This window comes from Lacerta agilis, chromosome 10 (assembly GCF_009819535.1).
Source record: "Lacerta agilis isolate rLacAgi1 chromosome 10, rLacAgi1.pri, whole genome shotgun sequence".
NCBI lineage: Eukaryota > Metazoa > Chordata > Lepidosauria > Squamata > Lacertidae > Lacerta > Lacerta agilis.
Window position 1 is genome coordinate 54,167,976 of NC_046321.1, and position 22,241 is coordinate 54,190,216.

Genomic DNA, 22,241 nt, shown 5'->3' on the forward strand with positions numbered 1-22,241 from the left:
CTCACTGAAGTCTGTTGGAGTAATCTGGAATAAAAATGTAATATATAATTCATGAACCGTGAACATCTGTAACCTGTTTCAAAGAAGCATGTGGCTCCTGAAACTTTTAAGAGCTGCAAGCACATATTGTCATATTGTACTGATACTGCAACAACAACAGCAACAACAACAACCGAGGGAAACAATAATTTTTGCACTAAGTTGTCGATTGCTCTGTAAAATTGTTGTTTACTGCACCACTGCGTCACCATTTTCCATGAGAGTTTTCAGCGTTTGGCATCTGTTGGTTAAGGCAAGAGAGCAAACTTCAGTAGTCAGCAACTGAGTACAAAATGGACTCAACAGTTGACATCCAAGTGTTCATACAAATAAGTTTAGCTTAGGAATTATTCTCTTTCTTCATTCACGGCCGGTAGGTCTATACAAAAAGATTTGGGGTGCTGCTGCTGCTGCTATTTAATTCTCAGTGCTTCTGTGCCTTTCCTGAATCATGCTGTCTGCTGTGAGATTTGTTTTGTAGGAATCTTGCAGAGAAATGTTCCTACCATGAGCCAGTAGTCTTTATTATCTGCACAGAGGGAGCTACAGCTTTCCCCTTCATGGCAACGTGACTGCAGTGAACAATCTGCTGGAGGTTTTTCTGACTCACGGTGTCATCTCCTAGAGCGAAAGCCTCAGAGGAAACATGGGGATGGGAAAGATAAAATTATACATCCCTATGTCGCCATGTGAATGTGTGTGCAAAAGTGCTAAATGTCCCCCCAAATATTCAAATGTTTACAATAGCTATACAAATGCAGTAGGTCAATTTTGTACCTATTGTAGTTCTCAAAGTGGGATGGTGTGGTGTAGAATACTATCCCACTTCTTTTCAGGTGGATTTAAAACTACCTCACTTCTTTTCAGTTATTGTAAAACCCCCCTGGGATTGTTTGATTGCATATACACCCTTCCATTCCTCCCAAAGGAGCCCAGGACAGCAAATAACAAGCAATAAAACAGTAAAAGCTTCTTTTAAAAATTCCAATACAGATGCAGACTGCATCTCAACTTAAAAGGCTGGTTGGAAGAGGAATACCTTCAGAAGGGTTTAATATTTAAGGGGAGGGAAATCCAAAAGGTGGATGCCATGACACTAAAGGCTTGATTCCTATATTGTGTGGAACAGACCTCCTGATAAGATGATATCTCTTAAGAGGCCTTCCTCACCTGCAGAAGATAGCCATCAACTGGGTTTGTAAGGGGTGGATGATCTTCCTGTTCCCAAGTTGTATATGGCTTTATAAACCACAACCTGCTGTCTCTATCAGCTCTACAAGCAACTCTGGCTTGGGCAACGTTAGAGAATAGAAATAAGCCCCATAGTAGCACGGTTCTTTTCATTGTGGATGCACTAATTCAACCTTGTTAGCAAATAGTTTACACAGCTATAAAGGTGGTGAACTGATAGCAGACTAAATGAAGTCTGTGCTAATTTGAAATGAAGCCATCCACACCCACCCCACCTACCCTTCAAGCACTGGTTTAGTAAGGTAGGGCTGTCTGGCATGATTCAGTAATGGGAAAAAATAGATTCTTGTGTAATCATAACTTAGATGTGGAACTGGGTTCCTTCTGTTATTTATTAATTTAGGCTGAGGCGACCTAATTGATGATTACCAAAATCTGGGCCTTATTTTGTTTTTTGGGCCTCAATGCCACATAGTATATCTCCTGTGATCATAGGAGCCAACTTCTAGAGTCTTTGTCCCCCCAATAAACTATTTGAGGGGGCTGCCCCAAAGGTTGATGGGCATTGTCATTCAAATGGTGTACGTGCACTGCATCATGTGATAGATTATGTGGGTTGGGGCTTACCTAATATTTTATTCAAGTTGGCACCACTGCCTGCGATTATATGGTAACAATGAAAAGGAGTGGGCCCTTTATTGCTGTGATTCAAATTATCTCTTACTAGTGATGAAGCACTATTAAGAACTCGACAGGATGTGGCACAGAGAATCTAGGTGGATGGGGAAAAACAGTTGGGCGATTCTAACGTTTGACCTGGACTTTTATTACAGACATTGGCAGGGGGTCGTGCTTATTGTAATGTTGAGAAAGGAAAGGAACAATGTCCTCAGTGCCTTGATGTACTTACAGTCTTTCTGTTTGATCTGGAAGTAGATGCTTGGAATGAGGTTTGTTGAATTGGAAGAAGAAGAACTCACAGAAAAGAAGGGGGAAAGATACTTTTAAGTGCCAAGTATTGCTTGTAAAGCTCAACTGACATTCTCTTTAAGGATGCGTTTTCAACACAATCTTCAAATTGCTCATAAAACAAATTCGGCTAGGCTAGTATAAGCAATGTACCAAATTCTTTGCACATTGGCTGAGGAATATATGTGATTTATTGCCTACTGCATTGATTGATTCAGTAAATCATTAGCTATGGGTATTATGTCACACAAGGGCAAGTGTGTTCCACGTGTAACTCTGTCACGTTCATATTTGTTCAATATGACAGATGCAAGCCCTGAGGAAATGAAGTATGCTTGATTTTATACTTTGGCCAAATCAAGTTTCTTTTCCTGATAAATAATCTATAAAAGCTATCTTCAACTTGGTGTAAGGGGGTTTAACAGCTATTTTAAAATCCTACCTTAATCTACTCCTAGAATTATGTATAGGACTTGATTTGAGAGCCAGCTGTTAGGATTAATCCTAAGAACCTGAGATGTTCTTCAAATTTCTGCAAGCTTCCTTCTTCCTGAAATGCTCTGCTTTCATTAGTTTTTGGCATGACTTGTTATAATTTTACTCTCCTCTGTATCATGGCATATATGATTTCTAAATAAGCTGATTTTCTGTTCATTCAAGATACATGGCTTCCTGGAAACTGTTCAGCTCTCAGGGAAAGCCTCAGGAGATAGCACGAGGAACGGAGTGTGTTGTTATGTGTCAGAAACAGGGCTAATCATCCAAAGGAATAAGCATATGTTGCCCTCTTAAAAGTCTTGCTTATGTAACTATGACACTAATTCACTGCTTTTTTATTGGCTGATGATTACAGCTATTGTGTCCCAGCTGGTCTTCCATGAGGCACTGACTGTGCTGCAGGCCAGAACAATGAATCTTAATGTTCACGTGATGCAGCAGTTGCACCACGTGAACAAGAGCAAGTAACAAAGTTAAGTTCTCTGTATGTCAAGCCACCACCGCTTTGCTGTGAGAGATGGGATGTTATCACATACAGTATTTGGGTGCCCAGATGCACATCCTCCAATTATTTCTCTGAATAATTTTATTATTTATACCCCACCCATCTGACTGAGTTGCCACAGCCACTACAAGCAGCTTCCAACATATATATTAAAACATTAACCTTCCCTATACAGGACTGTCTTCAGATGTCTTCTAAAGGTTATATAGTTGCTTATCTCCTTGGCTTGGGGGTTGCATAACTCCACACCCTCCAACATCTCTCAAATGAAAACAGGGACATCCTACGGAAAAGCGGGTCATTCCGGGATGAATAATTCCACAGCAAGGCCATAAAACATGAGCTGCCTGGCTACCTCTGGGCAGCCACAACACACAGAAAGGGCAGGCGGGACAACTGTGCTGTGTGCTGGAAGCACAACTGGCTATATGCCTGGCTGGTGGATCCCACAGAAGCCCAGCCCTACCACCTCCACCACCAGATCATCACCCAACCACCAGACCCCAATTGGCTCAATAAAGTTTTACATTTTGTCAGGCAATCTTGTCAGCCCCTGCAGCCAGCCGAGGCCAATGCTGATGACCAACCACACCCAAGATTGTGGAAGCCCAACATGCATTGAGTGTGTATGTTGCCATGTGCCTGGTGCATGTCACACGTGTGATGTCATATGTGCGATGCATGGCACATATACACTGTCACATCATCGGGAGGAGAACATGCGCGGAGTGGCTTCAGTGGCCAGTAGCTCCTCTCTCACACTCAGGAGGAGCCCCCAATGCCACATTTAGCCTCCTCTGCGCCCTCCACATTGAGGGTTCATTGCACCCTGCCAACATATATTATTGACACAAGTTGATTACTTCTCCCTCATTTCCCTGGCAACCACACTAGGTCGCAAGTTCCTCCAGTGTCTGAGTTACAGTGAGCGGTTTTTACATGCCAACTTGGTCACTGTATCCCAAATGTCTGCTATATCTTTTTTTAAAAAAAAAAAAATAACAGAATATTATACTAGGATCTTTAATGCCTAGAATGTGGCTAGAATGGAGACTAGAATGTGTTGAAATGCAAGCTTGTGATAATTGCAACAGAAAGCTTTAAATACAGAGAATGACATGGGAAGTCCACCACACAGAGATTTTTTCCTTATAATTTTTTTTTAATGTATATACTTCAGGGATGAAACAAGCTTTTCTAACATGGAGAAGATGCAAATAAAACGTTTAAAGAACAGTGTGATTATATAACAATGACCCTTGTTAGCTGCTTTTTGAGCATCTGGGACTTAAAAGTGGGGAAAATATTTTGTAAATAACTTTTTAAAAAGCCAGTCAAGGATTATAGAGCCATCTAAGAGTCACACCTCGATAGAATCTTATAAGTGGAAGCCCAGTGGATATAAGCTGGTTAATTTTATATTTTCTTTGGCCTCAGGGTCCTGTTTCACTCACTTTTTTAAGCCTAAAAGGAGTACAATACATCTTTTAATTTACATTTATTAATTGCCACGTGAAAAAAAATTCCCCTCCAAAGAAGCCATTAGGTCGCACTGTATAATGACACCTAATAATGAAGCAATAATCTTAAAAATTCATTTTGCATGCCTGATTTTTCCCCATTACATTATTACAGTGGTACCCCGCAAGACGAATGCCTCGCACAACGAAAAACTCGCAAGACGAAAGGGTTTTGCGATTTTTTGGTTGACCCGCAAGACGAATTTCTCTATGGTCGTGCTTCGCAAGACGAGGCATTCGTCTTGCGCGGTACCACTGTAAGAAGAACCCTCCCGCTTGCGCTGGCCCTCCCTGCTTGCCGCTCACTAACGATCGCCCTCCCCGCGCTCCCCGATCGAACTCCCTACACGCGGCTTCCTCCTGCTCGCCCTCCGCGCGCTGCCCCATCGCAGTCCCGACACCTGGCTTCCTCCTGCTCGCCCTCCACGCGCTGCCCCATCGCAGTCCCGACACCTGGCTTCCTCCTGCTTGCCTTCCCCGCGCTCCCCATCGCCTTCCCCACGCCTGGATCCTTCTGCTCGCCCTCCGCGCGCTGCCCCATCGCAGTCCCGACACCTGGCTTCCTCCTGCTTGCCTTCCCCGCGCTCCCCATCGCCTTCCCCACGCCTGGATCCTCCCGTTCGCCCTCCGCGCGCTGCCCCATCGCAGTCCCGACACCTGGCTTCCTCCTGCTTGCCTTCCCCGCGCTCCCCATCGCCTTCCCCACGCCTGGATCCTCCCGTTCGCCCTCCGCGCGCTGCCCCATCGCAGTCCCGACACCTGGCTTCCTCCTGCTTGCCTTCCCCGCGCTCCCCATCGCCTTCCCCACGCCTGGATCCTCCCGCTCGCCCTCCGCGCGCTGCCCCATCGCAGTCCCGACACCTGGCTTCCTCCTGCTCGCCCTCCGCGCGCTGCCCCATCGCAGTCCCGACACCCGGCTTCCTCCTGCTCGCCTTCCCCGCGCTCCCCATCGCAGTCCCCACACCCGGCTTCCTCCCGCCACCGCCGCTCACTACAGTACTGTAAGTAACCGCTCTCCCCGCTCGCTTTCCCGACACCCGGCCCCGACTGGTTTTTTCCCATAGGAACGCATTAATTAAGTTTCAATGCATTCCTATGGGAAACCGTGCTTCGCAAGACGAAATTTCCGCAAGACGAAAAGACTTGTGGAACGAATTAATTTCGTCTTGCGAGGCACCACTGTATAAGCTCCCCATTAGATGTCAATAACCTTATAGTCATTTCCTGCTCCACCATAGGAATTGCCACCCCCTTTCTCTTCTTGTTGGAAATTACTTTGAATGAAAGGTACATTGTTCAAAACATTGCATTGCTTCATAAAACTAAACCAATGACTTAATGAAGTCAGCTGCATATTATCAGGCATGCAAATCTAATTCTGTCTTGATCCATCTTTTATTATGAATTTAGTAGCACCTTTGTTTTTCTGCAGACATGGTAAGAATAGGCTTTGCATTGCCGAGAGTGAAAACAAGTGCTTGAATCTAAACATTTGCCCATATATTTTTCACCTGCAATATTGTTTCAGTCACTATGCAACTCAGTGTTTTATGTTATTGCATCACTGTATATATTGCCAATATGCCTCATTCAGGGAATTTATGCGGTTGCTTAGCTGGTCCTAACGATCCGAGTGAACTGAGTGTTTGTTGTCGATTGCTAGCACTCATTTATGGAATAAATATTACAGCGGGTAGAAACACTTTTGTGAACATCTACAGGTATACATAAGCTAGATGACTTTGCAGCTGTGGGTGACAATGCCAAAACATATGTTAAAAAATAAAAATAGAATTTGTCTGTGACTTCAGACTTAAGTGATGAGTTCAAGGCATTCTTGGTAGGGTATTTGTCCTGTGAAGATAAGACTGGAAGAGATTAGATTTTAAGAGCATGTTTATGTACAAATTGACAGTTTAAGGTATGATAGGGGTGCTGCAATATCAGTTCAGATCTCAAGGCACAATGAACGTCAACCCCAGAGTTCCAGTAGCTTTGAAGAACATGAGGCTTCTTTTTTTTCATAAAGGTAAAGGGACCCCTGACCATTAGGTCCAGTCGTGTCCAACTGGGGTTGTGGCGCTCATCTCGCGTTACTGGCCGAGGGAGCCGGTGTACAGCTTCCGGGTCATGTGGCCAGCATGACTAAGCCGCTTCTGGTGAACCAGAGCAGCGCACGGAAACACCGTTTACCTTCCCGCTGGAGCGGTTCCTATTTATCTACTTGCACTTTTTGCTTTCGAACTGCTAGGTGGGCAGGAACTGGGACCAAGCAATGGGAGCTCACCCCATCACAGGGATTCGAACCGCCGACCTTCTGATCAGCAAGCCCTAGGCTCTGTGGTTTAGCCCACAGCACCACCTGCATCCTTTCATAGCCCTCCACTAAACATTCCTAGTTTGAGTTCCAGGAATGCCCTGTTCATTGCAGCTGGTTAGACAGTTTAGACCTGGGGGCAGCAACCGTTTTCAGCCATGGGCTGGTCCATTGTCCCTCAGACCATGTGGTGGGCCGGACTATATTTTTTGGGGGGAAATGAACGAGAATTCTACACAAACATTTAAAAGTCAATATTTTTATGTAGTTGTTTACCAAGCAAAACTAAATTATATTAATTTAACCAAAATACCTTTTGAATTCCCAAGTCATGTTACAATTTTTTAGCACCCCTCATTTTTGGAAGTTGAAAAATTCAACATGCCCTAGCACGGGCATGGTTCTCCCACAGGAGACAAACAACTGGTTCCTTCCCTAGGTTATTGGGTCATCTCAGCTGAGGAACGAAGCAACAATTTGTCAATCACAGCAAGCTGGTCTGAAAATAGTCATGATTCTATTCCTTCCTTCCTTCCTTCCTTCCTTCCTTCCTTCTTTTTTACAAGGAAGGACCCCCCCCTCTTTTTCTTAATTTTTATAACCCCTTGAGGTATCGGTGGGCAGGCAACTCCACTTCTCCTCTTTCAAAAAAAAAGGGTGGAAGATTCTCTGTGCAGTTCTTCCTTGCTGTCGCTGGATGGCACACAGTGGGCCCTTGCATAGCTGTCAATCTTCCTTTTTCTTGCATTGGGAAACGGCCATAGCTGTAAACCTTTTTGCAGTTGGAAATGGCGCTGGAATAAGGGAATTTCCCGCAAAAAAAGCAAAAGTTGACAGCTATGGGCCCTTGTTCCAGGTGCAAAGTTTCCCTGACAGCACACTAATTCTTTTTCTTCATCTGTCTCTTCCTTTCCTGTTGACGAAACACTTGAGAATGGTATGCCCGGTATGCCGGCGGGCTCGTGGGGGCGCCCCTGGGGGGCCGGTGTCCTGGCGCGCTGCACCACCAGCCCCAATGGATGAGGCGGGGCTGGCTAGCCCGTCCCGCCCAAGCCTGGCCAGCGCCCCCTCCATTTTGGCGCCCTAGGCAATTGCCTAGTTCGCCTAAATGGACGCGCCGGCCCTGTTTCTAATAATTTTATTATTTGCACACACACCCCATCTGATTGGGTTGCTCCAGGTACTCTGGGCGGCTTCCAACACATATAAAAAATAATACTAAAATATTTTTATAAGGGTTTGAGATTTCCTTCCAGTCTCTCTTGGGGCCTTAAGTGAATACTTTGGGTCCATATAGCACTGGCTGTCCCTAAATCTCCCTAAATATACATGCTGTTGCAGGTCATACCTGGTTTTAAAAAATGAACTTGTGTGCATTATTATTTTCACGGGGCGGGGCGGGAATACATGCATTTTTATTTTTAAGATGTAAAAAGAATAAACCACCTGTAACTACATATTTTCTGAGTATGGTGAGAGGTGAGAATCAGGATACTTGCAAGAAGCAGTTCAACTAAGTCTTACAGAAGATGTGCGAACTGAGAGATTAGCTCTTCACCCCTCTTTACTCCTAAACATTCAGCCCCTCTACGACTTTTGATTAATATTTGCTGAAGCTATAGCATGGCTTTTGCATCTACCTTTCCTCTGTATGAGCGTTAGGGAAAGGTTAACTCACAGCTAGAAAGAATCAAGTGAGAAAGGTAATTTCACAGGCAGAAACCTCTGGATTTACTCCCTAGGGGTATAAATGAGAGGAAAGAAGGAAGGGAAAGAGGACCAGGGAAAGGAAGCTTTCAGTGCTGAGAATGGATATGAAATGGGGAAAAGCCAGCCCAGACTGTGGCTGGGAGGAGCCTATGACACAAAGTTAATAGCTCTTCACAATTTTACTGCAGCTGTCCAAGGCAGGGTGTTTATGCCATTTTAAGAGCCAGTAGTAATGTATGGAAGTGAGAGCTGGACCATAAAGAAGACTGATCGCCGAAGAATTGATGCTTTTGAATTATGGTGCTGGAGGAGACTCTTGGGAGTCCCATGGACTGCAAGAAGATCAAACTTATCCATCCTTAAAGAAATCAGCCCCGAGTGCTCCCTGGAAGGACAGATCCTGAAGTTGAGGCTTCAGTACTTTGGCCACCTCATGAGAAGAGAAGACTCCCTGGAAAAGACACTGATGTTGGGGAAGATGGAGGGCACAAGGAGAAGGGGGCGACTGAGGACGAGATGGTTGGACAGTGTTCTCGAAGCGACTGGCATGAGTTTGGCCAAACTGCGGGAGGCAGTGAAAGATAGGCGTGCCTGGCGTGCTCTGGTCCATGGGGTCACGAAGAGTCGGACACGACTGAACCACTGAACAACAACAAGAAGAAGAAGAGCCATCTTCAGACTGTTGTTGTTGTTCAGTCGTTCAGTCGTGTCCGACTCTTCGTGATCCCATGGACCAGAGCACGCCAGGCACGCCTATCCTTCACTGCCTCTCGTAGTTTGGCCAAACTCATGTTAGTAGCTTCGAGAACACTGTCCAACCATCTCATCCTCTGTGTGAAGTTATATTGAGCAGTTATCTTCAGACTATAACTGCTCAAACAAATTTAAATGAAGGCATAATATGCCTATGCAAAGGTGGAAGAAGGGCAGATACTACTCTGGATAGGAAAAGCAAGAAGTTAATAAATGCAAATTTGTTAAATGCATCAGTTCAAGCATTCTCTCTACAAAAAGTCACGATCTAGCAATTAATACCAAGAGGGGAACTATTCTGAAGGTGTAAATGCTACTTGTTTGTGTTCAGTGTTTCTTTAGCTCTTCGTGTTAATTAGTGGCTTTTTTGTATACTGTGGATTCTGTTCCTATGAGGGTATATGATTAGAATAGTTACATCTACCCTTGACTTATGAAGGGTTTTTTTTTTTAAAGGCTTGTGATAGAAAGTAGTAATTAACCCCAAGCCTAGTAAATTTCCAGCCTTTGAGATCAAAGGCAAACACACTAGCTCCATAATTAGCTCCGTATGCTACAAAATTAGATTCCAGATGGAAAAAAAACGGAGCCTTTATTAAAACCCATGAGCTTTGTAAAAGGGAAAATGACTTCAGTACAATAAGAGCCCCAGATTGCTTTGGTTAAGGAATAAACAAGATGCCTCTTTTATGATAATGCAAATATTGGCACCATTTCCACATTTTGAAGCTTTGCTATAAGCAGAATATTTCTGTGTGCCTTCCAAATAGTGGGGGAATTAAAAAACCCACAAATTGTTTGTTAGTTTATGAAGTCCATAGAGGTGAATTGTGAATATGAAAAGTAAAAGGGGCAATATGGAACTTGAATGCAAAGACCCAATCTTGGGCTTCGTACAGGTGCATCTCAACACATGTTTTTCTGCTGCAGAACGAGCTATTTCTTCACACATTACTCCTGTATTAACACACATATAGTGTCCAGGAGCAATATTGTATCACCTATCTCACCTTTCACCCCACCTTCAAGTGGTCACCACGTCATTCTTTTCCTCAAAAATTTGCAGGTTTTTCTGTTTCCCAGCAGTGAATATCTCACTAAAACAGCAACTATAGAGCTTTGTGTCCTCATATAATATGACAAAAAGCATTCTTTATTAAGCAGAACACATCAAGTATCACAATTTTTATTTATCGAAATATGGATAATATACTATCGCTTCCATACCACTAGGCGTTAGGAACTTCAGAGAAAAATACAAACCTTTCATATTGGTTATTATTAATAATTTAACTGTAACTTTGTCTTCAGAGACAGCGGGAAATGTTGCAGAAGATATATCAGAAATATTGTGCTAGTAAACTATTGGCTTTGTTCACTCTGTAGACTTGTGTAAACTTTCAGAGACCTGGTGTGAATGGTTGGGTTCTGAATCTGTGTCCATGGCAATCTGTTCAAAGTATAAAGGGACGTTACAATGGTTTTAACCCATGAAAAGGGTTGGTTGTTTTCATGGAAAGCTGTCGAGACCTGCTTTGCATTCATATGGCCAAGTTAATCAGAGCAGCGAAGAGTAAAGGATTTCTATTTCAGAAGTGGCAATGGTTGTTGTTGTTGTTTTTAACCAGGTCTGTAGCCATATTATAAAATGTGTATTGCATTGCTTAAATAAATTCTCCTCCATTTTGACTCCTGGATCTCCTGTCTCTCTGCATTATGATCTGCATAATGTTTCACCAGCACAAATAGTCAAATAGGGTTTTTTCAGCCCCACCCCCACCCCCTTTCTTTTTGCTGTCAGGCTGAATGAGATAATTGATTTGAGAAATGTACTGAAAAGTTGGCGGAGAATAAGAGGGTCAGATAAACGTCTAATTTTCCAACTGACATAAAGTAAAAACATAAGCACAGTATGTCTCATAAGACCAGTTCCATTCCTACTTGACTGATATTCAGTGTTTCTGGCATTATATTCCCAGCATGCTGCCTCAAGGAGAAGAAAGTGGATTTGGGCTAGCTTGCAAAGACTGAGGCTGGGTCCCCACAATCCTGTTTCCTGCACTGGGTTTTTAATCTGTGTTCACAGGATGTTATCTAAAATACATATGCATCCTTTGCTTTGTTATAAAACGTTACCCTTTGATGGTGTGGTTTCTCAAACCATATTCACAGCGATTGCTGTCTTTAAGCCATTCCTAATAAAGGTGTGCTGATGTGAACAGCTGGGGGTGGGGGAGCTGTGAAATGCACCAGGAAAAGCACAGCTCCGTGCTAAAGCAGTCATATGAACATACCCTAAGACTTTTGTAGGCCTTTGCCATGCAGATAGCATAGCATGCTTCCAGGTGGAGGTACAACCCCGAAATATAATTGAACCAGCCAGCTGACTGTGGACTAAACTGCAGGTCTACATTCCATCCTGACAACTGGTTTGATGGGACAGATGGTATCTGGGGGGTGGGGGTAAAATATGGCCTGGAGTGGGTCAAAATTCTCTCCTAGAACATAGTTGCTATTTAAAAAACTACGGTATCTGAAGAAGTGTGCATGCACACGAAAGCTCATACCAAGAACAATCTTAGTTGGTCTCTAAGGTGCTACTGGAAGGCATTAAAAAAACCGTAATGGTATGTCCCCACACTTTCTCAATAAAAGTTCCATTTTCTAGTTGCAGAAAGTTCTTGGATCTTTCCAAGACTATTTCTATCTGGCTGTGGAACATTGGTGGCTTAGTGCAATGCTGCTATGACCTCTCTGTTTACAGTTAGCTAATCTGAAGCCTGTTCTACACCAAAGAGCTTCCAGTTTAAATAGAGGGATAAATAGAGTACAAGATGACAATTGAAGAAAGGTCACGGCTTCCATTATTTGGTTCAACAAACCAAAATGAGACTTTTCTTGTTATGTCAGTACCATGAGATGTTGTAAATGTTTTGCTGTTGTGTTAGTAAAAGGGTTACATAGTACTGAAAAGCAAAGATTATGTCTATGTTGGTTGTTTCAAATACTGTACCTTTTTAGAGAAAAATTATCTGAGTTTTGATGTCCCTACAAACTTTTAGATTTTGGTTATACTGTATTTTGTATGGATTTAGTAGGGTAGACCAAGGACCCTCAAGGTAGCATATTTATCTCACTTTCTGAAGGTTTACAGATAGATTTGGATTGCTTCATTTACCTCTGTTTTGATTCTGTAATATAAACTTGCTGTGGTCCTTGCTCAAACTCAATGCATATTTATAAGCCTAGCAGTTGCCTGTGGGTGAGTAGTGTCAAAACAGCAACAGTGTATGGTTGTTGCTTTGTCTCTCCATATTTGGTGGGACTGAAGCCACCAAAGGCATGTGTCAGGGACTGGCTGGAAGCTGAGGGGTTGTGGCTGGATACCGATAAGTGGACACTGGAGAAGCAGGATTGGAGACTGACTTAGACGAAGGTATCAGTGATCTGGGGGAGCATGGGAGAAGATGCAGGACAGAAGAGTGAAGAACCCATGCAGAAAGAGGGAGAAATAAGTAAGCCTGGTGTAGAGTCAGGGGGCTTCCATACCTCCTCTGCGTGCCCACAACTCTCCTGCTCCACTGTCTTCCAGGACCAGGAGAGGATTGAAGTCAGAGGTACAGAAACAGATTCCATGCAGGTGGACTCTTCGCCTGCTAGTGGGCAGCTCAGGTAGGGAAGATACATAAGTTGAGGTTCGAGATGGGGCCTCTGTCTTGTTGCAACTGCCTCATTGGGTGCACACTTGAGCTTTCATGAAGCAAAGATCTGGAATATATGTGTGCATCATTCCTGCTCAAAAACCTCCCTTTGTCAATTTTAAAATGTATTTTTATCCACCTTTAGGACAGGCCCTCCCAAATTAGCTTGCAGTAAAGAAACATAATAAACACAACATCAGATTAAAAAACATGGAGGCAGCAATAAGATCAATAAAAAGTTCGGTGGAATTAATTTAGGAAGCGGGGCAAAGTGGAGCTCTTGGTGGAGAGAAGTCTACAAGAGTAGAAAAACCATTGAAAAGTCCTTTTCCACAGTATCTTCTAGCCTAGTTGACTTCAGTGGAGAGCCAGACAGCAGGATCTCAGAGGTTAATATTAGGGCCCTGGTAAGGTTCATATGGGTACAGTTGGTCTTGCAAAAACTCCGAATCTATACCATTCAGGACTTTAAAAGTTAGCACAAGAACTTTACACTGAGCTTGAAAACAAATGGGTAAACAATGAAATTATGCAATGAATTGAATACCAGAAACACCCAGTGTAAGTGGTCTTTTTCTCAGTAGATTCTGTTTGCTCCAGTTGTATGTGTATTAGAAGGAAAATCCATAGAGGATGCTTCCAATACATTGCTAACACATGTACTTATTACAAATACTGGCCCCTGCTGGGTGTGTGTGGACTGCAACTAGCATATGTGACTAGCCACATTTTTGTTCATCAAACTGATCATGATGGGAAATATTGGGCCTTTTTTATATAGATTTGTAAAAACTACTATAAACTTGTAACATTCAGAGTACTACTCCATCCTTATAACAATATAATTTTACATTCATATTTCTGATAAGATGAATACATAACATGCAGCTGTGGACAGTTATTTTTTCTACAATTAAATTTGTTTAATCAGTTTTATTTTAAAAGTCCATTTTTGAATTTGAACCGCTTTCACATTGAATTGTGTCTGGTTAATGTCTGGCATACAGAGTAGTCGTTTAACCACTGGTGAGACATTCTCCCTCTAGCCACTCCCATTTAGTAGCCTAAATGCACACCATTTAAGTTTGTTTTAAAAATACAATAAAAAATTAATTGACTAAAAGTTTGTTTTAAAATAAAACACACTGATAGAGTATGTTCCTATTACCACAAGTGCATCACCTGCTTTGCCATATTTCTGCTGACTTCATATATACCTATAATTATCAAACGAAATTTCAGTTTATGTTCCCCCATGTCATTTTATTAATGGAATTACTTTGGACTAAAGTGCATAGCAGCAGCACCCTTCATAAACTATCTTATATTATTAATTAAATAAATAAATTTCTATACCACCGTTTATCTGAAGATCACAACTTAAACACACAAAATGATAACACAAAATACATGATAAAATCAAACCAAACAATAAGCAATTCCCGCCCTCCCTAAAACACATTTTTAAAAGAACATATAATGTTAATAAGACAAAGTCCTGGTTATAGAGAAACGTTTTCACCTGGTGCCTAAAGATATGTAATGAAGGTGCCAGGCGAGTCTCCCTGGGGAGAGCATTCCACAAGCAGGAAGCCACTGCAGAAAAGTTTTGTTTTCGTGTCGCCACTCTCTGGAACTAACATGAAGAAGGGCTTCAGATGATGATCACAGGGTCTGGGTTGGTTCATATGGGGAGTGCCAGTCCTTGAGGTACAGTGGTACCTCTGGTTAAGAACTCAATTCGTTCTGGAGGTCTGTTCTTAACTGAAACTGTTCTTAACCTGAGGTAACACTTTAGCTAATGGGGCCTCCTGCTGCCGCCGCATGATTTCTGTCCTCATCCTGAGGTAAAGTTCTTAACCTGAGGTACTATTTCTGGGTTAGCGCAGTCTGTAACCTGAAGTGTTTGTAATCCGAAGCGTTTCTAACCCGAGGTACCACTGTATTGTGGTCCTGAGCCGTTTAAGGCTTTATAGTTCAGAACCAGCACTTTTGAATTGGGCCTGGCAGCCTATGTCGTTGGGTCAGTGGTGGTACTATATAATCAAACCGGTGCCACTCACCCCTAACTTGGACAGCTGCTCCAGAAGGATACCATAGTTGATAGTATCGAAAGCTGCTGAGAATTCGAGGAAAACTAACAGGGACGCATTTCACCTGTCTCTCTCCTGACAGAGGTCATCATCCAGGGAAACCAAAGCAGTTTCTGTGACAAAACTGGGCCTAAACCCTGGTTGAAATGGTTCTATAAAATCAGCTTCCTCCCAAGAGCAGCTAGATTAATGTGCTCCTTTCAGTTTCTCAGCTTTATCGTGGAAAAACTGCCTAGATTTGATTAAATTAATATTTAGCCTAAATTAAATATTTAGATTAATCTAGTTATTAATTAAATTAACAACCCAATTTATGGATCCTAAGGAAATTATATAACTTACAGGCATTTAGCAGTATGAGTTTGCCTCACTTGCCGAGCAAGAGAATGCCGTTGTAACTATGCCAACACAAACCACAGCTATTATGTCAATTATAGCTAAATATATTAATTGTTGAAACATGTTCATTACACACAAGGGAAAGCCTACAAGGAATGTTTGGAAAGGTTTGTGCTAAACTAAGCAGTCTTTGCCTCTCCATAGCTCTTCTCCCTCTCTGTATGCCTGCATGTTGAGATGCTCTGCCAAGAAGAATCCTGTTATGTTTTCCCCTAATGATACTACAGTTATTTTTTTATTTTACTGTGTCCATAGGTGAGGTATTGAATAAATCTTTTCCTTCAGGACATTCGTAAATTCTCTAGCAAAACAGTTTCTTTGCCGGTCTTTAAGCTGTCTGCTTCACACATCCGGACTACCTGTTTCCTCTACTCTTTTACCTGTTTATCCTTATTTGTTTGCACAAAGTTTGCAAGGAGGTTATACAGCTTCAGCAATTTGTGGAGAATTAATTTATTTGTGGGGACATTGTATGACATTGGGGGAACGGGTTGAGGGGAAGCAGGTTTGTTGTTTACGAGTACCAAATTAACTTCAACCTCCTTTGTAATGTTTTGTTTTTAAATCTTTAAGGTGATATTTTTGTTTCCTATTACTTGCTTACGTTGCTCTGAATGTATATTTTATATTTGACTTTCTTCAGTAATGTTTTGTTCTGGGTTTCTTTTACTTGATGTTTTAATGTGTTGTAAACTACTTTGAGATTCTCTCTCTCTTAAAAACATAAAGTGGTGTGAAAATAAAAATATAATAATAATAATAATAATAATAATAATAATAATAATAATAATAATAATAATAATAATTTTTAATTTTACAACCTGAAATTGCTGGCTTATGATCAGCAATTTGACAAAAATCAAACACCCCTTTATGATGACCAATTAAACAGTCACAAAATAATGAGCAAGCTTCTGAGTACGTACTGTATACCGGAACTATTAATCAGCCTAGATGATAAGCAAAAAGGAAGGAGTGAACAAATACTGCTTGCCCCTGCATAGACCTGTAAGATCACTTTCCGCATCTTGGGAAATTCTTTTTATGGCACTGCCCCATGCAGAATCTCATAGTGCAGAAATCCATAAATGGGCATTTTCCGCTGTTGCCCCTGTATTGTGGAATGCCCTTTGCTGAACCAATCAGTGGCATCAGGTTTCTTGTGGAAGCTTCTCTTTTAGCCCAGGCTTTCCCTGACCCATGAAATTGGCCCCTGTTTTATGTGTTTGAATCATCTGAATTTCTGTTTTATTCACTAGTCAAAACAAAATAAAATAAAAAATTCCTTCCAGTAGCACCTTAGAGACCAACTAAGTTTGTTCTTGGTATGAGCTTGGTATGAGCTTTCGTGTGCATGCACACTTTCTTCTGAAGAAATGTGCATGCACACAAAAGCTCATACCAAGAACAAACTTAGTTGGCTACCTACCTGTAACTGTTTTATTCACTGTTATATGTTTTTATGATCTTCTATATTGCTGTCTTACTGGTTCTAGGTTGTGTATTTTAAAAATATACAGTATTGTGTAGTATATATGTCTATATATATATATATATATATATATATATATATATATATAGACATATAGACTGCACACTGCTTAGGGATTTTTGAATTATTAAATGGTGCACAAAAAGCTTTTAAATAAAATAAACAGATAGGTCAAAAATTCATTTTTGTTGCATAGCCTTAGAAGAAGCTTGGCTATGAGTGTGTGGCTTGTCATGAAGACTGCCTGAGCTTCAGAATGTACCACTGCACAACTTATGTTAATTACGTTTCAATATTGTGTGAATATAGAACAAAGGTAGAACATTGACACGGATGCTGTTTCTTTTCTATTTTGTTTCTCTGTACTACTTGATGCTGACATGTTCTATTATTGCTTGTTTATTTTAGAATTTGTTTCTGGATACATTAGACAGCAACGCAAAATTATTGAAGAGGTTGACTGGTCCTATTCAGGTAAGTGTACTATTTGATATTTTATGTCGGTCTGTTATTATAAATAAGCAAACTGTATTCTTTACAATGCAAACTGAATCAACTGGGTAAAAATGTACTCCCTCATAGATTAAATCTTAGCTACTAAAAGCATGAAGAGATCAGGGAGTGTTCTGTATTTGGTCTTGTACTTAGATTTCACCTTCCTAAAAACAAAACCTGAAGTTCAGTCACTGAATGTGAAACAAGAGAGGAACTTTCTCATCTCTTCTGCTGGATTCCTTATTGAAAATGAATGAATAACTTTCTAAAGTTGAGTCAGCAGGAGGACCAGGGGAAGTGTGAAACAGGTGTGTTTTTTATTGTGAGTACCTGCATGATAGGGATGCTGGTGGCGCTGTGGTCTAAACCACTGAGACTCTGGGATGGCCGATCGGAACGTCGGTGGTTCAAATCCCCGCAATGGGGTGAGCTCCCGTTGCTCCGTCCCAGCTCCTGCCAACCTAGCAGTTCGAAAACACATCAAAGTGCGAGTAGATCAATAGGTACCGCTCTGCCAGGAAATTAAATGGCATTTCCGTGCGCTGCTCTGGTTTTGCCAGAAGCGGCTTAGTCATGCTGGCCACATTACCCGGAAGCTGTATGCCGGCTCCCTTGGCCAGTAAAGCGAGATGAGCACCGCAACCCCAGAGTCATCCACGACTGGACTTAATTGTCAGGGCTCCTTTGCCTTCTTACCTGCATGATTGTGCATTTACTGCCTTAGTTTGGCTTAGTGTGATGGGTGGACTGGGCCTTTAAGTGCTTCAGTAGTGGTCCAAGTCACCACCCTATAAATCAGAGAGCAGTTAGGCTCATGCTCTATTTCAACTTTTTCTGGAGACATTCACAAAAAAGGTGCAAAAGAAGTGACTAAATTAGATTAAACTCACAGAGTTTGGAGGCCCAATATATTGTTGTGGTGCAGTCATGCTCAAACTGTCTGTGACCTATGTCTTCCTTCCTAATCTTTGTTCTGCATACAAACATGGGAGATAAAGACCCTGCTATAGAATTATTATAGGTAGGCTTTGCACAGGATGTCAACATGCATTCAAGAGAGGACAAAATTTCCCCTCAGGTCGCAAAGCATTGGCAGATCTGCTTTACAGCTGTTCCTATTGCCTAAGGGCTTCTACTGCACCTGCGGATCTTTTCCTTTCCTTGGTGTTCAGACCTGCAACTGGATAATATGCAAGGGTTTTAACTCATTGTCTACAGTTCCTAAATGATTAAAATCTCAAGACACCTCAGCTGAGGTGTTCAGATAAAAATCCATCTCTTGGGCATTGCCTTTTCCTCTTAGGAGACAAAGGTTTCTACGCCTAGCCCAATTAAACTTCTTTTGGAGTGAGTATGCCTTTGGAGTTTTATTTGTGCAAGAAGTCCTTTTGTTCTTATATTTATATCATGTAAATGTGAATATAGTATCTTACAATATGTGATGGAAGAGACTTTGAAATTCTGTAAAACATATGATCTTTACATAATCAAGAAATAAGGCTGAGAGATTATTATATTGCCTATACAATCTCTAAGACCTGATACTTCCTTTCTGCATCTACTTATTTTCTGCTTGTACTTCTTTTGCCAAATTTTGTTGTCCCTTCTTGCTATTCCCTTAAAAACCCCCACAACATTTTCTTAATAGCTTCCTGACTCTGGTAATTGTCTGTTTACATAAGAATTGAAGTTGGTTCAACAACACTTATACTTTGCACCAGACATGGTAGAGTCCTTTAAGTTCCTGGGCTCTATAATTTCTCAAAACTTAAATTGGTCAGGCAACATCAATATTATTATTTAAAACGTCCACCAGAGATTGTATTTCTTGCGACAACTAAGAAAATTTAATTTGTCCCAAGAATTGTTGATCCAATTTTACAGAGGTACCATTGAAACGGTTCTCTGTAATTGTATTACTGCCTGGTATGGCACAGCCTCTAAGCTGGGTAAGAAGAGGCTCCAACGAGCAGTAAGAATTGCAGAGAGGGTTATTGGTGTTAGTTTGCCTCCAATAGAGACACTTTATGCTGCTCTAGCCAGGAAGAGAGCAGAGAGAATTGCCGCAGACCCTTAGCATCCTGGTCATTACCTGTTTGATTTACTTCTATCCGGATGTCATCACAGAACGCTATACACAAAAACGTCTAGGCACAGGAAAAGTTTTTTTCCTTGTGCCACCAAACTGTTGAATTTGTAGTTGTGTGCGGAAGGGAGGTCAGTTGGTGGTATGGGGCTCCTTTGTTGTGCTGTTGTAGCGTGAGGGGAATAGTGTTTGTATGAGGTACGTTTTCTTTACATTGCAATGTAGTTGAAGCAAAATTCCAAGTATGATTGATACTTGGCCAATAAAATTATTCCTATTCCTAATTATTCCTATTCATGGATGAGTGACATTTTAAGCTATGTCTCCACATATTACTCCAGTGAAATACACAACACTGACCTAATAATATATTACCGGTACATTTGTTAGAAATGCAAATCACTAATAGCTGATAGGGCTATATAATCATTCAGTATGTGAGTGACCTACACATGTTTTGTGTTACCTTATGCATCCTTCCACCTGAAAAGTGCAGGTTATGGGTGCCTGCCAAATATCAACAGGAAAGCTATTGCACAGAACAGGGGCATCATAATCCTTTGGTGTGGTGTTTTGCTACTTGGAGCAGAGTTCTGTGTATCTTGAAGGCTCACTCCATAAGCATGCTAAAAGCCTACCAACAAGGGCTGCCATTCCCCATATGAACTGACCCAGCCACTGCAGTCATAATCTGAGGCCCTTCTTCATGTTCTTTCTCCATGAGAGTTCCAAAGGGTGGCAACATGAAAAAGAGCCTTTTCTGCAGTGGCTCCCTGTTTGGGTAATGTTCTCCCCAGGGAGGCTCGCCTGGCGCCTTCATTACCTTTAGGCACCATGCAAAAACATTCCTCTTCTCCCAGGCCATTGGCTAATTGAACAAACTGTGGCCTTTTAAACTGGAGGAGGGTATATTGTTTTTGTTTGTTACTATGTTATGTATGTTTGTGTTTTTATGGACAGAGGGCGGTATAGAAATCTAATAAATAATAAGAATAATAAAATTATTATCCTATTATAAAAAAGTTGTGGCAGAACTGAAGTTAACCTCAGTCTCAGCCAAAAACCAAGGGACATAAGAGAAACTCTTCAAGGCTTCTGCAACTGTTATAAAAAGTTGTGTTTTCCCATGACTACTGAGGGCAGTGTAGCTTTCACCAGCAGCTTCCTGCTTTCTTATGCAAATAGCATTTAATTTGTCTTTCTTGCTTAGATACAACAGGAGGTCATGCTTAGGTTTTCGCTTTTGAAACAAAAACATTGACTTTCTTGCCTTGTTTTAATTCAACTGAATACACAGCTGATGTTCATAGAATTGGTATTTTACAACTTGTAGATGCAATCATAACCAGTGGTCTGATTAACTCTGTGAAATTCTACCAAGTGTCAACAACTGAGCTTTTTAGGGAAGTGCAGGAAATACCACAAAAGGAGGCCAACCCTTTTAATTCCATGTTACTATATATATGGCTGCTAGCCAAACCACATGTTTATTGGATTGTGGTGAACTTCCTACAACCTCTTACAACTGTGAATGGTGTTCTCAACCATAAATGTGTTAGAATAAAAGCTAACCTTCCAACTCCAAAAGCTGAAAGTCAGTCACCAAGATCCACTTGGTGAAACTGGAAAGTTTCATTTCTTGCAAACGGAAGTCAAGAGCCAAATCAGGACCAGCCCACCCATGAGGCAAAGTGAGGGGACTCGCCCAGGAGCACATTCCAGAACACGTGCATCTGGTTTTGGGTTTCCAAAAGTTGGACGCTATGCCACCTCTCACACTCTCACATGCATACCATGAACCTGATCTAGGTCATCCATCGTACCCCCATGGCTGTTACATAAAAACAACAATAATCGCACAAGACTAATGATATGATCTAGTTTGCCCTGAATAACTCCTTAAAACTGTTCCTTCCAGTAGCATCTTAGAGACCAACTAAGTTTCTTCTTGGTATGAGCTTTCGTGTGCATGCACACTTCTTCAGATACATGCACACGAAAGCTCATACCAAGAACAAACTTGGTTGGTCTCTAAGGTTCTACGAGAATGAATTTTTGAATTTTTTGATTTTATTTTGACTATGGCAGACCAACATGGCTACCTACCTGTATCTTTAAAACTGCTCTCAGTAAGGGACTTGGTTTACAAATAGGCCAGTTATAGACATTTATGCAAATCTAGAATTTTATTACAGTCATCATGCAGGACCAAGAGCAATTCTATGCACTCTACTTGGCAGTAAGCTCCATTGGTACTTGCTTCTGCTAAAAACAAACAAACCATGCATAGGGTTGTGCTGTACCTCACAGATTTCATTTCAGATCAATGGAGCATTTAATTCCCTTGTCTGCCAAACATCCCTGAAATAGTAGTTAAAATATGTTTTCAGTTGTCCACAGTTGTTAAATCATGAAGCAAATTAGGAAGTAGATGTCACTGTCCATTAATCTAATGAAAACTATGTAAGAATTC

General features: G+C 41.5%; 1 protein-coding gene across 5 annotated transcripts in view; it reads left to right on the forward strand.

The window, feature by feature from the left end:
• PTPRZ1 (protein tyrosine phosphatase receptor type Z1) overlaps positions 1–22,241 on the forward strand; it is a 109,823-nt gene that overhangs the window by 13,533 nt on the left and 74,049 nt on the right. For all 5 annotated transcript variants that reach the window (XM_033162744.1, XM_033162741.1, XM_033162742.1 and 2 more), the window contains exon 2: positions 17,596–17,661. In XM_033162744.1, the coding sequence (XP_033018635.1) occupies positions 17,596–17,661 (66 nt within the window). The remainder of the gene's footprint in view (positions 1–17,595; positions 17,662–22,241) is intronic.